Source organism: Sinocyclocheilus rhinocerous, unplaced genomic scaffold (assembly GCF_001515625.1).
Source record: "Sinocyclocheilus rhinocerous isolate Xijiao unplaced genomic scaffold, SAMN03320098_v1.1 scaffold166, whole genome shotgun sequence".
In the NCBI taxonomy this organism is placed as follows: domain Eukaryota; kingdom Metazoa; phylum Chordata; class Actinopteri; order Cypriniformes; family Cyprinidae; genus Sinocyclocheilus; species Sinocyclocheilus rhinocerous.
The window spans coordinates 172,975-194,334 of NW_015633186.1; the positions used below are offsets into that span (position 1 = coordinate 172,975).

At 36.9% G+C, this 21,360-nt stretch overlaps 1 protein-coding gene across 5 annotated transcripts in view; it reads left to right on the plus strand.

The window, feature by feature from the left end:
- Positions 1-1,219: 1,219 nt before the first annotated feature.
- Positions 1,220-21,360, plus strand: part of LOC107743631 (protein phosphatase Slingshot homolog 2-like) — a 28,469-nt gene continuing 8,328 nt past the window's right edge. For 2 of the 5 annotated variants that reach the window (XM_016556965.1, XM_016556966.1), the window contains exons 1-7: positions 12,679-13,182; positions 19,040-19,152; positions 20,342-20,406; positions 20,479-20,600; positions 20,692-20,757; positions 20,855-20,920; positions 21,008-21,202. In XM_016556965.1, the coding sequence (XP_016412451.1) occupies positions 13,055-13,182; positions 19,040-19,152; positions 20,342-20,406; positions 20,479-20,600; positions 20,692-20,757; positions 20,855-20,920; positions 21,008-21,202 (755 nt within the window). In that variant the 5' untranslated portion in view covers positions 12,679-13,054. Of the gene's footprint in view, positions 1,421-5,991; positions 6,036-12,678; positions 13,183-19,039; positions 19,153-20,341; positions 20,407-20,478; positions 20,601-20,691; positions 20,758-20,854; positions 20,921-21,007; positions 21,203-21,360 lie in introns of those variants that run through there. The other 3 variants (XM_016556968.1, XM_016556969.1, XM_016556967.1) reach the window with 3 other exon arrangements.

Sequence of the window (21,360 nt, forward strand, 5' to 3'; positions counted from 1 at the left end):
CCATAGTGTTATTGTGTCGCCTGCCAATGACGTCATAACCCCTCGATTTCCGACCAAAAACGCTTTAATATGTTGTGCGTTTTAATAGACCGGTGACAACCGCACAGAGTAGCATTATAACAGAACTTTCAAATGTATCTAGTATGATAAAACAACGCTGCTTTTTTCCCCACATACGCACGACCGGAAGGAGCGAACTTACAGTGCATTCAGGCTATACATTTTTTACCAGTATGTGTGGGAATATGTATGTCCCTGGGAATTGAACCTACAACCTTTTGCACTGCTTACAGAATGCGCTACCGCTGAGCCACAGGAACACTTTTCTGTCAATTCTCTTTAGTTGTGTAATTGCCATGTGGAACCCAGGAGACTGTGAAAGACTGGCAGCTGATAAACAGCCTTCCTCTTCTTTGAGTGACACAAATGTGTGGTGTTTGTAGTGTTGTCATCAGTTGACTTGACTGCATGGGGAACAGGTTCCCCAGCTTAATGAGGATGATTAGGGACTGACTGCAGCTCTCTCTGAAACATGACCTTAGCATCAGTTATCTAGGAGCGGATTGTTTACTGTCACCTTGAACACAGCTTCCTTAATGTTGCACTGAAGAAGGTAATCATGTATCACTTAGAGTCCAAAGGTTTTAAATGAAGCTTTGAATAGTGTTCAAATTAGATTAAATATTAGATTAGATGAAGGTATTCTGTTTTAGATCAGTTGACCGATAATATGGACATGACAGTTTTAGGTTAAGCTACATGTTAGGTTAGGTTCATTGTTATATAAGGGAAAATTTCTATTTAAGAAAATAAAAGCTGCATGTCTCAAACTTTGGTGTAATATTTCACATGTTTGTCTGCTATGAAGTAATGTAGATAAGAAATAAATAAAAGATTAAAAGTAGCACAGAAATACATACTGGGTTGGGTTGAAACAATAAAAGCAAAGTGTGCATAAATTATGTATAAACTTTGATTCAAAGTACATTAATGTACATATATGTATGTTACAACTCATTCCATTTTTACAACACTCCCTGTTCCCCCAGTAGGCTAATTATAAAAGAATGAAGAGAAAATTGTTTCAAATAGTTTTATTCAGCTGGCACAGAAAAAAAAAACTTTCAATTATGACGTTATTTCCATGGCAACGCATCATTTAGCGTCATTTAAAAGAATTCAGAGAGAGATCAGATAACCAACAGGAGAGGTATGACGCATCTGTTTGACAGCTGGTACGCATCGCGCATGCGCAGAGCAAACAGAAGTGAGCGACCTCGAAGACGTCGCACATAGGCACCCAGTGATGTGAGTTTGGCCGCTACCTTCTCTTACATCTTGTGTTCCTGGACCTTGAATGGCGCTGGTCACCGTACAGCGGTCGCCAACCCCTAGTACAACCTCTAGTCCATGCGTGTCGGTGAGTTTATTATCCGTTTCTCCAGTTTGGTTCTACTTATTAAATGATTTTATTCATGTCCGAGCTATAGCGGCAGCTAGGGTGTTCACTCGGTCTGCGCATGCGCAAAAACGGTACCGAGCTTATCGGTGGTTGACATGCAACTAGCCGCTTTGTTCTCTTTAAACGTTCGTAATTTAATGCTTGATATTTTGAATGTTATTTTAAAATTACTAAAGCTTTACTCCTTTAAAGTTGGCGAGTTATTAGGTAGGAAAAGCGGTCGTTTTTTGTAGTTTGGTAAGATAGTTTTGTTAGCTAGTTGCTAGCTGCTGATCTGCAGTACATATTCAGTGACATCTGGACTTCAGAAACTGTATTGTACTGCACTGTCATTCTGCTGCATTTGATTAATATAGTTAGATCGATTATTAAATAATGGGGACGTTTCTTAGTTAAGCCTGAAATATGGTGAAAGCACACAAAATACATAGATTTAATGTTACATTCCTAAAACTACACAGATATCTGGGATATGTGTCACTTCACTGGGTGCCTCAGTTGAGGTTAAAGTTTGTACTTTTTTGTACAAATGTGTGGATGCTTTGGCCTAATCCAGCAGCGCAGACTCTGTATTTTTCTCATAAACTTGCAATCTGATAAAGTAGCCCAGCCCTATGGTTTCATACCACTTCCCAATTTCTCCGAAATGCCTCAAGGTTTTCTCACAAACTCACTGTCACTATATTAACAAGATTTGTGGTTCAACAAGCATGTGTCACACACATGTAATGTTTGTCTGTGTTGCACAGACTGACCATGAGTTGCCACATCTTTTGCTTGTGTTCCTGTTGACAACTCAAAGAGATGCAGTGTAATGAGCTTTTATTGCAAAATTGACTTATGCTTTGAGAGTTCTATCAATAAAGTGTTGAAAAGGTGATTGTAAAAATTGTGACTGTAAGTCTATATGTCTTATAGCCACTATTTTGAGATCTGGACAACACTGACTGTTCAGTTGAATACGTTTGCTGATGTAAAGGGGGAGATGGTGCATGAAAAGTGGGTTAGTTCTGTAAAGCCCATGTCAAGTTTTGTCACATCTTATGGTGCACAATGAGGAATTTTCAGTGACAGACTCTCCCCATGGCATGAGATTCTGATATTTAAGCCCTGCAGCCCAGTTCTGTACCCCAAATTGTCCTTTTTCAATTTAGATATGGGACCTAGTTCTTTGTTATTATTATTATTATTATTATTATCTTTGTTTAAGGTTAGTTACTTTGCAGATATACTGTACACTACATATACTTCTTCATATAGTGGCTATTTGAAGCAGTATAAAATGCAGCAATAAACCCTTAAAATATAAGATTGCTACACTGTTGTCAACTGACAGTTTTAAATCGCATAATTCGGTGAGTGTTGTACAGTTACCATCTTAGAAATAAAAGCTTTATTTTTTAATAAACTCTTGTCTTTTTATTAAGTCAAATAATTACATGTGAAATAATGTTCAGAAAAAATCTAATCTTTGCATATATGTTTTTCTTAAGTATCATATTTTATGATATGGTCATGAAAAGTGGGTTAGTTCTGTAAAGCCCATGTCAAGTTTTGTCACATCTTATGGTGCACAATGAGGAATTTTCAGTGACAGACTCTCCCCATGGCATGAGATTCTGATATTTAAGCCCTGCAGCCCAGTTCTGTACCCCAAATTGTCCTTTTTCAATTTAGATATGGGACCTAGTTCTTTGTTATTATTATTATTATTATTATTATCTTTGTTTAAGGTTAGTTACTTTGCAGATATACTGTACACTACATATACTTCTTCATATAGTGGCTATTTGAAGCAGTATAAAATGCAGCAATAAACCCTTAAAATATAAGATTGCTACACTGTTGTCAACTGACAGTTTTAAATCGCATAATTCGGTGAGTGTTGTACAGTTATCATCTTAGAAATAAAAGCTTTATTTTTTAATAAACTCTTGTCTTTTTATTAAGTCAAATAATTACATGTGAAATAATGTTCAGAAAAAATCTAATCTTTGCATATATGTTTTTCTTAAGTATCATATTTTATGATATGGTGGGAGAATATAAAGCTCATACTTGAAAAGAAAAAATAAACACCTCAGTTTTATTTAGAGGGCCAATCTATGTGAGTCATCTTGTGAGATGCCTCAAGGTTTTCCAGACGAAGTCCTCAGTGAACCTATACCAGCGGGCCTTATTAGTATGCCAAGCTTGACGTCGGTTGTGATGCGTGTCCGCATGCAAACTTTACATGGTGTGAGCTGGTATTTGGTTATCAATTTAGCCAGTTTCTCAAATAAATGGAAAGAGTTACATTGTTGTACATTTTCATATTACTAAGGCAATATACTTTGTCACAGACACCTTGAGTTCATGGCACTGCAGTGCAGCTTTTCTCACACTGTTGTTTGCTGTCTCAGCATATTTTTGTCAATAGCATATATGGTGATTATATACTGACTTGTGCCTGCTACGTCTTATTTACCATAAGCAGAGTTGTTGAAGCGCTGGGTTGACTGCCTGATCCCTGAGAAAAAGTACACTGGGATTGGTATTACTGAGACAGGCATCATGGATTAAACCTAGGGACTTTGTGAGCAGAGGAAGCCTGAAGCTTTGCAGTAATCACACATCTACTTGTGAATTTTGTGTGTGTGTGTGTGTATGTCTGTTTGGCTTAGCTAGGAAATATGAGTGAGAAGGTTTAGTTTTGAAAGATAATAATCACTGGAAGATGGGGATGTGTGAGCTGCTTGCACGATAAGCAGGCTTGACTCGTCATTGGTAAGTAGACAAAAGATTCTCTTCCGTAATGAGACTGCAGATGGAGAAGGCGTTTTGAATAAACATCCCCTCTATTTTGTTTGGTAATGAGGTGTTTGTGGAGTGCTGCACATCTTTATGATGGCCCTCACCTATGCTGATTTTATTCACAATTAAGTATACTACCATTCAAAAGTTTGGAGTCACTACATTGTTTTTTTTTATTCTTATTCTTATTATAGTGCTGTCAAATGATTAATCGCAATTAATCACATCCAAAATAAAAGTTTTTGTTTACATAATATATGTATGTGTACTGTGTATATTTATTATTTATATATAAAGACACACATACAGTATATATTTTGAACATATTTACATTTATATATTTATATTCTTATATTTTATATTATATATATATATAAATATTTAAAGGTGACATATTGTGAAAATTTGACTTTTCCAGGTTTTAAAGGGGTCCTATTAATATGCTCTTTTACAAAGTCTTGATTTTGTTTTGGGGGTGTACTAGAACAGACTCTCAAACTAGGTTGTTCGAAAAACACATTATTTTTCACATATTTTACATTATTACAATACCTCTCTCCCCAGTCTGGCACGAACGGCTCGAATAGTTCCTGTATCAAATGAAGGCCCGCCTTCTGAAATGCTCATTTGCATTTAAAGAGACAGGCACGAAAAACAGCGTGTTTCTGCTTCCACTCAAAATAGGCATTTTCAAAATGATCTGTGGAGTATTTTGAGCTGAAACTTCACAGACACATTCTGGGGACACCAGAGACTTACATTACATATTGTAAAAAGGGGCATAATATGTCTCCTTTTATATATAAACATAACATATTTTTCTTAAATATATACATGCATGTGTTTGTATTTATATATACATAATAAATATACACTTTTATACAAAACTTTTTTATTTTGGATGCGATTAATTGTTTGACAGCACTAATTATTATGTAAGAAATTAATACTTCTATATTCAACAAGAATGCATTCAATTGATCAAAAGTGACAGTAAAGACATTATTAATTCTACAAAAGGTTTATAATTAAAATAAATGCTGTTCTTTTGAACTTTCCTGAAAAATCCTGAAAAAAAATCATGATTTCTACAAAAATATTTAGCAGCACAACTGTTTTTAACATTGATAATATTGATAAATGTTTCTTGAGAACCAAATCAGCATATTAGAATGATTTAAGAATGATCATGTGACACTTAAAACAAAAGTATGAATGACTATACTGAAAATTCAGGTCTGTCATCACAGGAATAAAATTACATTCTGAAATATTATATATATATATATATATATATATATATATATATATATACACACACAAATATTTGAAATTGTATTAATATTTCACAATATTGCTGTTTTGCTGTATTTGTGATCAAATAATGCAGCCTTGGTGAACAGATTTGTTTCTTAATTTGTTAATAAACAAGCTATACAATGATATGAAAATGAATAATTAAATTAATTATTGCTTGTTATAGTGCCATTTGAGGAATACTATGCTATCTGTTTTTCTAGCCATAGTGGGAAGGTGTGTTGCTGTTCATGCTGCAGTTCACAGTTAAATACAAAAAATATTGGTTTATCAGCCTGACGATGCAGAAAATGGTACAGGCAGGAGTACGGTTACAGTAAGTTGAGTGGGTTGAATTTCATGCTGGACCATCATAATCTAAGTGAACGTACTCTAGGTCTGACCATTGTATCTCTTTCTTTCTCTGTCTCTTTCTGCAGGAGGAAGGCAGTGCTGAAGATGACCGCCACTCTCAGCCCAGGAGGTACCTGCATCTTACCTCATCTCATGCATCAGCATGCTAAAATCCACATTTATGTCTCTCATATTTATAAACATCACCTTTGTTTTTGAGGAAAGCGTTCATATTACTTTTTTAAATTCAGTTTATGATGTGCAGTATCTCCACCAGGGGGAGTATTCTGAACAGTACATGACTAATTAGTAGAACATGACTTTAATATTCAAACCCTGCCACCTTTTGAGCGTTAATGTTTGTTTCAAGTTCAGAATGGGGAACCGCATTGTTTGATCTGCCTGTTTTGGCCAGATATAGGTTTAGTGAAGAAATCGAACTAAAGTAAGAGTGGAAATCGTTCTCTGATTTCATATGATGTCACAATCAATATCGTTTACTGAAAAAGAAACCAAAAATTTGATATTAGTTTGGTATTATGTAAGTGAAACCAGGAAGATGGTGACCTGTGACTACCTTGTGTATGTGACTGTGCAATCCAGTACACTACAATATTTGCATGAATATCAGTTTTCTGTATCTGAGGTCAGCAATATTTGTGTATTTTAGAGTACACACGTATGTAAGTGACATCAGACCTGTTTGTTTTGCATCTGTTTCTTGTTTTGGATTATCCAATTCTTTCACGCTATCACCGTTGTGGTTTATCCTAAATTGGACGTCAAATGCGAATCTATACATAGATTCCCAGACAAAATCTGATTTCTGCAGAATTTTAATGGCGTCATTCAAAAATCTATGCATTTTCTACACTGTGCGTGTTCATTTATTTATTTTGGCTAATTTATTGATGCTAATAAAAGCTAATAAAACTGTAGTACTCTGCTCTCTACATTTTGTTATATTTAACTCCATTTCCCCCCAAAATTAGTGCAAAAAAAATATATATATATATATATATCGGCTTATATTTGACTTTGAACATAGCTCATTCAGTCATTCAGTGTATGTTTTGTTAATATCTGTGTGATTCATATACTGAGTTATCACATACAGTAATGTGAAGCTGTTTTTGCACTGATAGCAGACTTCAATTATGAATAAATCTGCTATCAGTGCAAAAACAGCAGACTGTACTTTTGCAATTACATACATATACACATATTTGCAATTTTATATATATATATATATATATATATGCAAAAGTATATGATTGTGAAGGTCTGCAGCACATGGTTGACGGCGTAGGGCTATCATTAGAGGGTCTGGACAGGGTTCAGACGCCGATCTAATTTAAATCATAAGAATCCTGGTGGACCGATAACTATTCAAGCTTAGTTATGCAACGCTGTTTGGCTTGTTGGAATCGTCTGGGAGGGTCTTACATGACATCAGCCTTTTGTTTGTGTAGTATCCAAGACAAAAACTAGAACCCTCAGGTCAAGCTTACAAGACACCCCAAAACTTGGCACTCTTAATGCTGTGCCACACATGTCCTCAATTACACGGCATGTTAGGTAATCCTATGACGAGTATGATGTCATTTCTTTGCAATATTCTCATATCTCTGAGCGTTGTGTGTGTTTTCATTTGCCTTTTCCCACTGGCACCCCCATGCAACAACTTGACCCTGGATTACGTAACATTTGGCCTGTATTAAAAGTATGTTTTGCAGTGCACAATCACTTAAGATTTCAAGGGATGCAGAGGGGATCTGCAGCACTCTCAGGAACACAGTTTTGGGTCTGTAGGATTCTTTGATTAAAAATACAGTCATATTGTGAGATATTATAACAACTGTTTTCTATTTGAATATATTTTAAGATGTAATATATTCCTGTGATGGCAAAGCTGAATTTTCAGTAGCCATTACTCCAATCTTGAGTGTCACATGATCCTTAAGAAATCTTTCTTAAAGAAAGAAAAAGAAACCCTTAAGAAAGAAAAAAAAACTTTTGAACAGTAGTGTACCTCAACATGACATTTTGTCTGCTACTTGTTACCCATTTTTGAGATGTAAATTTATATCATATCACTTTTGAGACACAATCACAAAATGTGGTCTGTACCTTGGCTGCATTTTAAACTGGACTTGGTGCTTGTAAAACCCAATGTGGTCAGAGAAGGATGCATTTAATGAATAAAAACATGGTTAAAACAAATCAAATGTATTAAAATATATAGCGAAAGTTGTAGCTGCTAAAGAGATTTTTGAGTCTGCATGTCTGGATTGTGGTACATATTAGCCGAGCCGTCGTCATCAACATTTGCATTTATTGATTTTTTTATGGGACTATTAAGTCATAGCAGGCCTGCGGTGCATCTATTGTGTTTTTTTTATGGAACTATTCGGTCTTAACTGGCCTGCAATACATTTGCTTTGTGCACTGGCCTCATTCCAGCAGCTCAAATTAGTCTTGGGGCTGGAGAAGGAGGTGGTTAAGAGAGAAAGCAGGAAATACAGGCACCAGGAAACAGAACAGAAAAATAGATCCAGCATATAGAGAAAATTTCAGAGAAATTAAGGCTCTGCAGAGTCAAAGCAGTGTGACCCAACAGGTTCTTCTGGACCACGTACACATATTTATTTATGTGTGCGTGTGTAAATGAATTTGGTTTGATTCTCACAGGGCTGGGCAAAGCAAGTTTATTCATGCCTGAGTTTCTCTAATTTCACCTAGATTTCTTACCAGGTCAGGTGTAAATATGTCAACCGGTAGAGCTATACTGCCATGCTGTTTATAATGTTGTATTTCTGCTGAATAATTTAATGGAGACGGCTGCCTTCAGTGTAGATAGTGTTGTTAAAATGTAGTTAAAAATTTGGTTTTGACGCATTGAGATGCACCACACATACAATGTGAATCTCACATGAATGCTTTTTAATATGATTTTTATATTTTGCTTTATATAAAATATTAAAATATATATGATTATTTGATTTTTATGTTATATTATTTTATTAAATGTAATAAAATATATATTTTTTAAATAATAAAAATAGATAAAGTTTATTTTTTCTGTAAAGTATTTAATTCACTGGCTTAAATTTCCAGCAACAACCACTGTGTTGTGAAAAAGACTTACTGTTACCGTAATAAAATTACTCATACCGCAATATATGATTTTGGTCGTACCGCCCACAGGATTTCCCATGTGGCTGACCATTTTTTTATGGAGTAGGAATTGGTATCAAACACATTCCCAGCTCCAAGTATAGGAAACAGCTGGCCCTTAAGAACACTGCGGTCATGAAATGGGGGTAATCAAGGGAGCATCCATAATCTTGGAAGCATTAGTGACCTTTTCCAGGACATTGCATGCAAGACACAGCCGTTGCACAACAGGAACTTATAATTTTGTAAACATGACATGACAACAGCAACATCTCAAATTACCAGCCAAGAAAGTCAAATGCGAAAACTCTGATATAAACACAAAGTAGCTTACACAACCCTGAGTGTGCTAACAGGCCAGAGGTGTTTTTTTGATAAGGCTTCAGATGTTATGTGCTGTCAGGAGAGCAAATGCGGTGGAAAGCGGAATGTGATGTATTGTAATGTAAGGAGATGGGGTGTGTTTAAACCATCTTGTGATGCCATCAGCTTTAAAGGGGTCATATGATGCGATTTCAATTTTTCCTTTCTCTTTGGAGTGTTACAAGCTCTTGGTGCATAAAGAAGATCTGTAAAGTTGCAAAGACTAAAGTCTCAAATCCAAAGAGATTTTCTTTATAAAAGTTAAGAGTTGGACAGTTCCAACTTTGCAAGGACAGTCTGGCGCTTCTGACTCGCAGCCTGTAAGTACGTTTTTAATATTTAAATAATTTACCACTGATGATTCAAAAGCGAGTTTTGAGCAGTGTAGAGTAGGCTTGTTGTTTGTTGTTTCTCGGATCACAAATGCAGACGTGGTTTTATGTTTACGCAGCGCGATATGGAACGCAACGCATAAAAAGACAGTATAAGTCATTATAATCAGTAATTATGTCCCCACTGGATGCAACAAATGCCTTGTTTGTAATGGGTTTTATTGGTTTTGTCTCGTCCTGCTGGGAGACGGCATCACAATATGGTAAGGGGTGTAACATTTCCGTCACACGCTTGAGGCATTCGGCCAATCACAACGCACTGGATAGCTGACCAATCAGTGCACACCTCGCTTTTTTAGAACAATGAGCTTTGTAAAAAATCGACGCGTTTCAGAAAGGCGGGGCATAGAGGAGCAACAATAATGTACATTATATGGAAAATAATGTGTTTATTGAACCTTAAACCTCATAAACACATTGCATTACACCAAATTTTTAGCAACGTCATATGACCCCTTTAAACACAGAGAACCTACGTCATGCATTCACGTGTGGCAGATCTGTCTTTGATTTAGATTTAAGTGTGTTTACATAAAATACACTTAGACATGTAGAATAGCGTAGGGTGACCATACGTGCCATTTTCCCCGGAAGCGTCCTGGCCAGGATTTCTATATTGCTTTGATTCAAAGTACCTCGACAGCGTTTCGAAAACACAAGGAACCGATGTCATACACCGATCAGTCTGCACACGCAAACAAAGCCAAACCCTAGATATTTTAGGCAATATAGAAATCCTGGCCAGGACGCATCCGGGGAAAATGGCACGTATGGTCACCCTAGAATAGCGAGCTCTAAACAAGCAGTCTTAAAGGGGTCCTATTATGCTCATTTACAAAGTCTTGATTTTGTTTTGGGGGTGTACTAGAACAGGCTCTCATACTAGGTTGTTCGAAAAACACATAATTTTTCACATATTTTACATTATTACAACACCTCTCTCCCCAGACTGGCATGAACGGCTCGAATAGTTCCTGTATCAAATGAAGGCCCGCCTTCTGAAATACGAAATGTGTTGTGATTGGTTAGCTGGGCCAGTGTGTGTTGTGATTGGCAGCACTCGGCGCCTGGTCGGGAAATGTCCCCTTACCCCCTTACCATAGCCGCCTGCGAGCTTCAGTGTAAATATTGCGTCAAATCAATTTGAGCGCCATTTAAACCCGGATGATTGTAACCACTCTAAGTTCATCTGCCTTGGGAAAGCTAGATAACATAGTGATAACACTCGTGGCCTTCTCTAGTGCAGCTCAACCAGGTCTCGTCCCATTCATCGGTATTTGTGATATTTTGAGGGAACAATTGACTAGTATCTCAATATTGATTCCCAGCTGTCCGACTTTGTTAATTTGCATTTGGTCTCTGTACTGACTGATGTTTATCTATCAAACCCAGACATCTTGTCTGTACTGCACTGAGGAAAACTAGCAAGGTTCCTCTTTCACGCAAATGTCTTGAAGTTTAGTCATCTACTTAAGGCTTTTATTGAGACATACATAGGAATCGCAGTGGTGTGTGTTTAGTATACAGCACGCATTGCTTTAAGTCTCCAAAGATGATGAAAAATATCTTTGAATCAAATAATATGACAGTATGACTAACTTGTCGTGCGTAAGAACTCACCCGGATATTTAGATGAGAGATTTACTGTGTTTGTCATGTTGGGCCTTTTTAAATAAGACTGATTTTCCCATAGGTCTGGGTCAGGTCATTGCCTTTGACAAGGACACACAGAAAAAATAGACTGAATCTTGTGACGGGACAAATATGTGGTTTGCAAAGAATGATCTTTTCCTTCTAATGAATCGGGAAGTAAATGTAATTAATGATGTATTTGAAGAATTTAGTTCCTTACTGCCAGAATTGGTGGCAGTCCAAGTCACTCACTTTGATATTTATTTTTTTATATGAATGTCTGTGGTCCTCCAATCAAAATCAGAATCAAACCTAAAGTATTTGCTGACGTTTGAGTCCTTATGATATGATTTTTTTTCTTCAAAGCCTGCTATTCATGTGCCCTTCCCACTTCGTATGACAACAAAGGCATTGTTTGGCTTGTGTGTTCACTTATATACGACAGGCCATAGCCTAAATAAACTAGAAACGGAATACTTTCACCTGTGTGAAGCTATATTGTCTTTCTCCTATCTGAGAAGTCTATCACTCAGACCTCAATTGACCAAAGCCTTTGATTACAACATTTCTCAAGAGGGTCTTAAAAGAGCATAAGGGTGAATCTCACAAACCTGTAAAGAAACATTCCAGGGTTGTTTTTTAACCTCAAAATCAAATAAAAGGCCAAGTTTTTATGTAAATTATATGTATGCATCTTGGTATTTATGGTTTAAATTTAAATTATGTATATAAATTGCCCGGAGACACTAAAGTATTAATTAGAAATGTACTTTTTTAAAGCAAGCTAGTAAATTCAATAAATAAATAAACAAACCTTTTGATTTTGTTGTTAAATTTGACCTAGACATGTTTTGTAAGATTTACCCATAAACAACCACCCATAAATGTAAGCTCGATGCCCGTTTAAACCTGGCGTGCTAAATTTATTTATTTCCCCCTGTTCCAACTTTCTTTTTAAACCTCAGCTATTCATAGAGCCACTTGACTGCCCATGGAAAACAACTGTCTGATCTGAAGGATGCACTGAAGTGCACTCCAGGCTCGTGATTTCGCAGCTGAGGTCGCATTCCCGTTCTGCACTGTGTCGTTGCGCGGGTGTCTAAAGTGTCGGCCGTAGGTGGAGTCCTGCATTCGACCCTTCCTGAAGCACATGTCAGCAGCTCCTCCTTCCCTCTGTTCAAGCATTAGTGCGCCGCACCGCAGTTCTTACATACAGAGTGTGTGTGATTGAAGCGGCTCGCCGGCTCATACCAAAGCAAATACACATGTAGATTTTGTTTTGTAGTTTTATACGTTCTCATTTGTTGTTTTATGCCTGTTTAGGGGCTGTGTTTACCGGGTTTAAAAGAAACTGAACTTTTTGAGACTGTTTTGTTTGTTTTTATTAACCATTACGCTATTTTAAGGCCACGTTGGTTTCCTTTTAAGGCCTGATGGACGGGTCATTTTAATACTATTTTAGCAGACTGGACACAGCATTTATCACCCGATTTATTTATTTTGGGTAGCTTTTTATTACTCTGGGGAGAATAATGGCTGTATAAAGGGGTCTGTCTGAGGATATCCGTCTCTCTGGTCCTCCGTCATGACCCTGGAGAGTGTTGCGATCACGGAGAGCTCCTCTGCCCGGGGATTTTGCTCCTGCTGCGGGGCAAAAATCATGCCGTACTTCTCCGACAACGCGGTCGCTTCTCAAAACCAGATCAACCAGCTGTAAGTAAAGTTAAACTTATTCACCGCATTTACGAGTCTAGTCGTCAAACATTACGCACTGAAGTCTTTATTAGTCTTGTTTGTTTTTATCACTGCACTGACGCTGATAAGCAAGTCTCGAACTTTTCTCACGAATGCAATTGGTTACGGTAAATAATACACTGCGAAATGCTTCTCGTCACATCTGGAAACAGAAGTGGATGTTTCTCAAGCCTTTGTGACGTAACTGTGTGTGTTGTGAAAGATGACAGTAGAGAGATGTGATTCACCAACCTGTAGACGAGGTTAAATGATGAGTCGTACTATAAGCGTGCCACAGCGTTTTACCATAACCATATAAAGTCATGAACATATTGTGATGGTGTCTCTAGTACTTTTTTCAGGAAACCAACATAAGTAGAGGCGATCTGTACTGGCATGTTTTAGTTGTAGTAGGTGATAACAGGGGGTTTTATGTTTGTATTATTAAAATATAAACACTAGTGTTTAAAACGCGTGCCACAGCGTTTTACCATAACCATATAAAGTCATGAATATATTGTGATGGTGTCTAGTACTTTTTTCAGGAAACCAACATAAGTAGAGGCGATCTGTACTGGCATGTTTTAGTTGTAGTAGGTGATAACAGGGTGTTTTATGTTTGTATTATTAAAATATAAACACTAGTGTTTAAAAAGTTTGTGGCTCAGTAAGAAAAAGTACTTTACTGAATAAAAGTATTAATTTTAAAAAAATCTTACTGACCCCAAAATAGTGTATAATTTTAATTGCAGTTAAATGTTTAATGAAAAATGTAAACGTCAGTGTTTTTTGGTAGCTTCTCATATTGAAAAATATATGAACATAAGGCAGTTTGATTTGTCCTCAAAAGTTATTTCATATTCTTTTTGATTTGTTAATCTTTAATGTATCAAGATCAGATCATGTAGTGTAAATGTTCTCCAAGCTGCTTTCAAGTTTTGATGGATAGCAATGCAATTCAGGAAGTGGTTTGAGACACATGCAAAAGATGCGACTTGGCAATGTGTAAATGCATGAAATTGTTCCGGCTATACAGAAGTTCAGGAACTCCAAAGAAAATGAGGTACATAACAACTGTTGCTTTTAGTATCGATAAAGGTAATTTTGCAGAACTTGGTGAGCTGGTTCAAGGTCTGCAGAATTTTGCCGTCCAGCATTTGTACTATTATCAAAAAAGTGAACTCAGTTAAATTTGCATATTGTGTGGGTATTGTAGATATGACATGTATCTGTTTTGTAAGTGTGATGTACAGTATGTATCCCATCAGATAGCAATCGATCAAGATGCATGAAATGACCAAATGTAAAAAATCTGAAGTGAAATCTTTTTAATGTTTGACACATTTGACTTTCCACTCAGGACTTTGCTCTGGCAAGATGCCAGCATTAATTATGAAAGCATGTTGGTGGATCGCACAATAAACCTAACTGTAGCTAAACTGAGCTCTTACGTCAATCATTGAATTTGATTTGAATGAGATTTTCTCTCATGTTTGCACAATGTTGTTTGTGTTTGCTGTTTTTTTTTATCACTTTCGTATAACACTGTAGCATAACATTGTAGTTTCGACCACAGCTTTTGCATATGTCCAAGACCCCAGACAGCATGAAACCTCAAAATGAACATCGTGTACTAAATCCAATTGCTGTACACCCCAGCAGATTGTGAAATCTTTAGAGTCAGGCCTAAACTCCAGTCGATTGGTTTCTTTTATGTTTCAGTGCATAGAACAGAGATATATGGCTTTGTTTTTAGACTGACTAGCAGTCACCTGACATTTGTCAGTAGTGTTATGCATCATCCGTTTTCCTCCTTATGCAGAAGAATCAGTACTGATGTTATTTATGTTGTGTTAGTAGGAAAGACTTGATCACTGGGGTGGAGTTCTGTTTTATCTTGCAAACAGTAGATATGAGGAATTTAATTTTCAGTGAACCTTAATCCACGTTGTTAATTTGCTTTGATCTGTCAGATAGGGCAGAAGATACCTGATGGGAATTACCATGCTGATATTTAAGCATATAAAAACCTCCATTACTCCTCATACACTGCCAAGGCAAACAAAGCTAAGATTAGGTCTGTGTTTGTCAGTGAGCTTTAATGATTAACTTGGGAAATTACAGGTGTGATGTACTGGAAGGAAGTTGAGTAGTGTGTTGAAAATTGCAGTGAGAAACAGAATTGCTGTACTTGCCTTGGCTTCAAACACTGTGACGTAGAGAAGCTGAACAACTTCCAAGTAAAGTTAAATATGCACTTGATAGGCTTAAGGGTTGGCATTGTTATGGGGAAGTCTGATATGGTTTGTTGAAATATAGAGCGTAATTGGTTTTGTAAAATTGCTTCCTCCTAACTCTTAAAAATGGTGTTGAAACATCAAAACCCAGCTGAGATGATGCTAAAGATGTCTAAAAAAAATTTAAAGCAATAAAATACTAAGTCCCATGCTCTTTGAGAGTGACAACTAGGCTATATAAGCTATTATCTAACATTTTAAAAATGGCATAACATAAATTGTTTTAAACACATCCATTGTTTATGGCTAGAAATTCTATATGAAAACACAAATCAGAATTTTAAACGGGATTTGTCTGTGTTATTTTAGCATTATTTATATGCTATTATAGTTTTAGTAATTTTAGTAAACTTATTTATTTCAGTTAGCTGCCAAGGAAACATTTTAAGTTTTATGTTAATCTAATATTTTATTTTATTTTATTTCAGCTTTATTGCAGTTGCCGGAAATGAGTTGTAATAGTTTTAGTTTTAAGTTAAAATTTCGATAACAGGATTATAGAGTCAAATAAAATAATTAACAGGCTTGTATTTAATTTAACCTTAGAAAAAGTAACTCTTTTAACCAAATTGACTTAATTTCTGCTAACCCAATCTTATTTTGTACTCTTCTTGTGAAGTGCTTAAACACTTTTTCAATTATTATCAATATATTGCTTAAACTTAAAATATAATCTTACACGCCAAAATGTTTAAATTCATTTCATAGTTCAAAAAGTGGCTTCTTTGGCCTCATTCACAGACATTTCTTTTCTGGATTGACCCTTCACCAGAACCCCTCCTCTCTTCCTCAGTATAGTTAGTATGACTTCAATTGGTTACCCATGTGCACCAATCAGAAAGCAGGACTGTGAACCAGAATAGTGCCTCGGCGTCTCGTTTGATTTTAAAAACTAGGCCTGTAGTCAAAGTTTTACTCTAGTGTGTCCTCATTCGTGTTGTCCAACCCTTCCTCTATCTTCACATATCTCTCTTTTTGTCTATTTATGTCTTTTATTAGTGGCAAGGGGCCTAATTTCTATCTCAGAAGGTGACAGAATGCCATCTTCTGCTCTCGCTCTGAATCTCTATCAGGCCTGAACTCATAAGGCCTTCAGCCCGGGCCTATATTTATCCCTTCCCTAGTGGGAGAGTGACTAATATGGCCAGGGACAGGTGGGGGTCAGGCATCTTCAGCTTGTTGCGTGGCTCTCAACAGCCCCTTACATAGTGATGATTGTGTCTGTGCCCTAACAAGTACTGTCCAGTGCTTCATGCCAAAAGATGACCCTCCCACCCTCTTTCATTCTCTCTCCCTAAGCTGTGTGTAGACAAATGCAGCCAGGTCATCTATTTCCTCTGTCTGACCCATCTAAATGCTCTTCTTTTTTCTCCTGTGTGTCGGCGTGGATGTGTATGCCCTTACATGTCTGCCTCGGTGAAATGCCAGTGGGTGGAAATTGCATCGCATGGCCCCGGTGGCCTCTCCACTCCCTGTACACGGATACTGCGCTACTTGTTCTGAGAAAACCAGCCCAGTGTAGTGTCCCAGGTCGTATTCTTGACATGTCACTGAAATGGTGTCGCGTCAAAGCTTTTGGAGTTTAGTAGTCTGCCATTTGTACTCAGTATATTGGTAATTAACCTGAAGTACTTTTGGTAAATGTTCTACTCCATTTTAAACCATTTTACAATTTGTTGTTTATTAAGCATGAAGATTTTATGAATGTGCATTAATTGAGAGATAACATGGAGTATTTTTACTTTTTAAAAATTAATTTGGCATACGACAGGACCAAAATGTAATTTAAAAATGAAAACAAAAAATATTGGCTTAAATATTTAGATTTATATTTTAAATTAAAATATTTATTTGCAAACTACCAGACAGTCAATAATCTTTATCACACCCTGATGTTGTAATCAAGCAGTTTGCATGCTTTCTGCACAAACTCTCTTTTAGCTGCCGTGTTTGGTTACATGAGATGATATACAGTAGCTACCAACACTGTAAAAGTCCATCAGCATTCATTCACTCTGCCGTTTATTTTTAGGTTTGTAAAATTAGCCACTACCCCAGTCTGCAGCTCATATCCCCTCATGTGCTGATAGATGATGCCTAAAGCATGAAAGTGCAAAGTGCAGAGCATGAAGAGAGACTACACTAAACTCTCACTTTCTGTCTGTCTGTCTTGCTCTTGTTTTTGTTTTTTTTTCATATCGAGCTTCCTGTAAAGGTATTCCACAAAGCATCTCTTAGCCATACTAGTGGCAGCCAGGGTCCAAAATGAACATTTTATCACACCTGCCGATGAGTTTAAAATGTGATTTATTCCTGTGAAGGCAAAGCTGAATTTTCAGCAGCCATTGCTCCATTCCATGATCCTTCAGAAATCATTCTAATATGCTGATTTGGTGCTCAAGAAACATTTCTTATAAATAGATTATTTTAGGAATAGAAAGTTGAAAAGAACAGCATTTATTTGAAAAAAAAAAATTTATTTTCTAAATTATAAATGTATTTTTGATAGTGTAAGTGTCTGTCAAACTGTTGCTTATGATCAATTGAATGCATCCTTTGCTAAATAATTAGTTTTCTTTTAAATAAGACCCAAAAGGGATCAGTAAGATTTTATTACAAAAACATGAAACCACATTGTCTTGACCAAATATTTGTCATTTTAGTGTTTGTATGTTTTATATTTATAGTGTAAAACTATCTTTTTTATAATTTGCTTTATAACATGTTTTGTTTCCTAATAAAGTTAAAATAATTTTTGTTTGAATTTTGTGCTTAAAGGGGTCATATGATGCGATTTCAATTTTTCCTTTCTCTTTGGAGTGTTACAAGCTCTTGGTGCATAAAGAAGATCTGTTTTTGGACCCTGGGGCCAACTATAAAAGAGAGAGGCCATGAGATAGACAGGAGACGAAAAACTGAGACTAGACAAGGGAGGAAACAGCTGGGTCAGGGGTGACTGGGATGTGGGAAATGAGCTCAGTTGAGCCTGATGTTTTTTTTTCTTTGTGTTTTTATTCGGGGTGTGACTGCCCAGGGCTTCTCGCGCTCCCTCTATTCTGCAATCCTTCCTCCCCCAAAATTCTGAGACCGAGAGCTAGTTTCCACAGAATTTCTCAGATTCCTCGGAAGCAGCAGTTTATGAGCGTGACCTCGGGTCACTGTGTAAGTGTTGAGTTGAAGGTGTTGCTTCGTAATGACAGCTGTTATGGGTCAAACGTCGCCTCTGCCGGGCAGAGGCCATAGTCAAGCTGATAAACAACAGCGTCTCCGTAGTGATTTCTGGAAACAGTCTCTCTCACACTCAGCATGAGCCCCCTTCACTTATTTCACAATGTCACTTTGAGGTCTCTTATAGTGCAAATGCAGATGTGAATGTTTGGTGGTCCAAGTTGGCGTGCGTTTTTTGCGTCACTGTGGCTTTCAGATATCAAATATCTGTACCATTTAAAATCTAAATGTTGACCATTTAACTACCTTTTCTATTTTATTGTCATATGTATAATAATAATCTTTCTCTCTATCGCTGTTTTTGTCATCAGTATCAGCGAGAACTTCCTAACCGTCAAAGGTGCCGCACTCTTCCTCCCGCGGGGAAATGTCTCCTCCCCTTCTTCAGCACCCCGCATTACACAGCGGTGGAATAAACACACAGGTATGAAAAGGTTCTATTGTGTTGATTCTCCAGCTGTCAGATGCAGCTCAATATAATGGTTATATGGAATCAGTTATGGAATCGGTCTCTGTTTTCAGTTTTGCTTTGAGCTATACCATATGGAAATATGTAAGACCCTGGAGATGAAGGACATTTAGTCACTGAAGAATATTTTTGTGCATGCATTTGCATTCATTTTGATAGACATACCGCTGTGCCTGCAGATAGACAGCATTGATTTCATTATGAGACCCATTAGCTTACAGGAATGCATTATGAAGAGGCACTAGGAACTGTCAGTCATTATATAATATAGATTACATTTTATTAATCTTTTTTATTCTTTTTTCTTATTTATTTCTTATTTTTTCTTGTTTATTCTTTAAACTTTTTTTAATAACAAAAGTATGTAATGATATACAGTGTTCCCAAATACATCTTTGGCACTTTTGCCACACTTAAATTATATTGCATTAGATAGCAAAATATTCAAATTAAGTGGTATGTATTTTCAAAAAAATAAAACAAGCTGTTAAAATGGCTCAGAAACTGCTATTTCGATATGCGTCATAATTGATAAGATAAGATGATTGCAGTTTCCATTTCATGCTGATTATAAGGTGCAAAAACTGTTTGAGCTCGCTTTAAGCAACTCTCATTAACCTTTCTTGTTTTTAACTCTCCAGTTGGTTTAATATTTCTATTCCTAATTTAAAAAAACTCGAGCTAATCAAACTCCAGCCTGACAAAGAACATATGTTTCATATGGGAGGAAGTGAAATTGACCTCTGAGTAATTTAAAGGACTAGTTCACCCAAAAATGAAAATGTTGTCATCATTTACTCACCCTCATTTCGTTCCAAACCTGTATGAGTTTCTTTCTTATGTTGAACATAAAAGAATATATTTTGAAGAATTTTGAAGATTGTTGTTGGTCCCGATTGACTTCCATAGTAGGGGAAATACTATGGAAGTCAATGGGGACCATCAACTGTTGGATTACCAGCATTCTTCAAAAAATGTTCTTATATGTTCAACATAAGAAAGAAACTCTTACAGGTTTGAAATGACATTAGGCTGAGTAAATGATGACAAAATGTTCTGGTTGAACTATCCCTTTAACTGTAGTATGCAAATGTCACAGCATTATTATCTGGGAGGTTTATAGTTGTTAATGGTTCATTCGCAGGTGACCTTCAGCAGCATTTGCAGACCATGATCACCCTGCTGCGCCCAGAGGACACCATCCGCCTGGTAACTACCACCATTCAGACCGTATTAATCAAAACACAGGCAACAGAATGCTGATCGAGTCTCTTATCACAGGCTGTCCGGTTAGAGAGTGCATACACCCTGCGTACACGGTACATGGTCATCGTCTCCACAAACGGTAGACAGGACACTGAAGAAAGTGTGGTTCTGGGAATGGACTTTGGCAAGTCAGACAGGTCATTATAATGCATATGCTAATTACATTCGTTTTTCATTTGCTGCTCTAGAAGGTGGTGCTCATAACATGTGATCATGTGTTTCCTGTAGCACTTGCACAGTTGGGCTGGTTTTACCCTTGTGGAGCGATACGCTTATACACTTGGATGGAGATGGGTGAGGCATAACGTTCACACACAAACCAAGTTCTGCATTTTTTAAACACAACTTTTACAAAGTGTTCAGACTGAACGTGTTGTATTCCTCTTATTAGTGGCTTCAGTGTGTCCACCGTTAACCGAGTCCATGTCTTCAAACCAGTCTCGGTACAGGCCATGTGGTAAGTGTCTATAAAGACAGCTTTTTTCACTTTCATACTTTTTTAAACATAGTGTTAATGGATTTTCTCTCTCGCACATACTCACAGGTCAGCCTTGCAGTCCCTGCATAAGGTTTGCGAGGTGGCCAGATGTCATAACTACTACCCGGGGAGTCTATTCCTGACCTGGGTCAGTTACTATCAGAGCCGTGTGACCTCCGACCAACACTGCATCAATGAGTGGAACGCCATGCAAGATGTGCAGTCTCACCGCGCAGACTCGCCCGTGTTGTTCACCGACTTGTGAGTAACACACACCTATGCCAGCTATGCTAGCTTTTGCTGAGTAAAATTTAGTGCTGTCAAACGGTTAATCGCGATGAATCGCATCCAAAACAAGTTTTTGTTTACATAATATATGTATGTGTACTGTGTATATTTATTATATATATATATATATA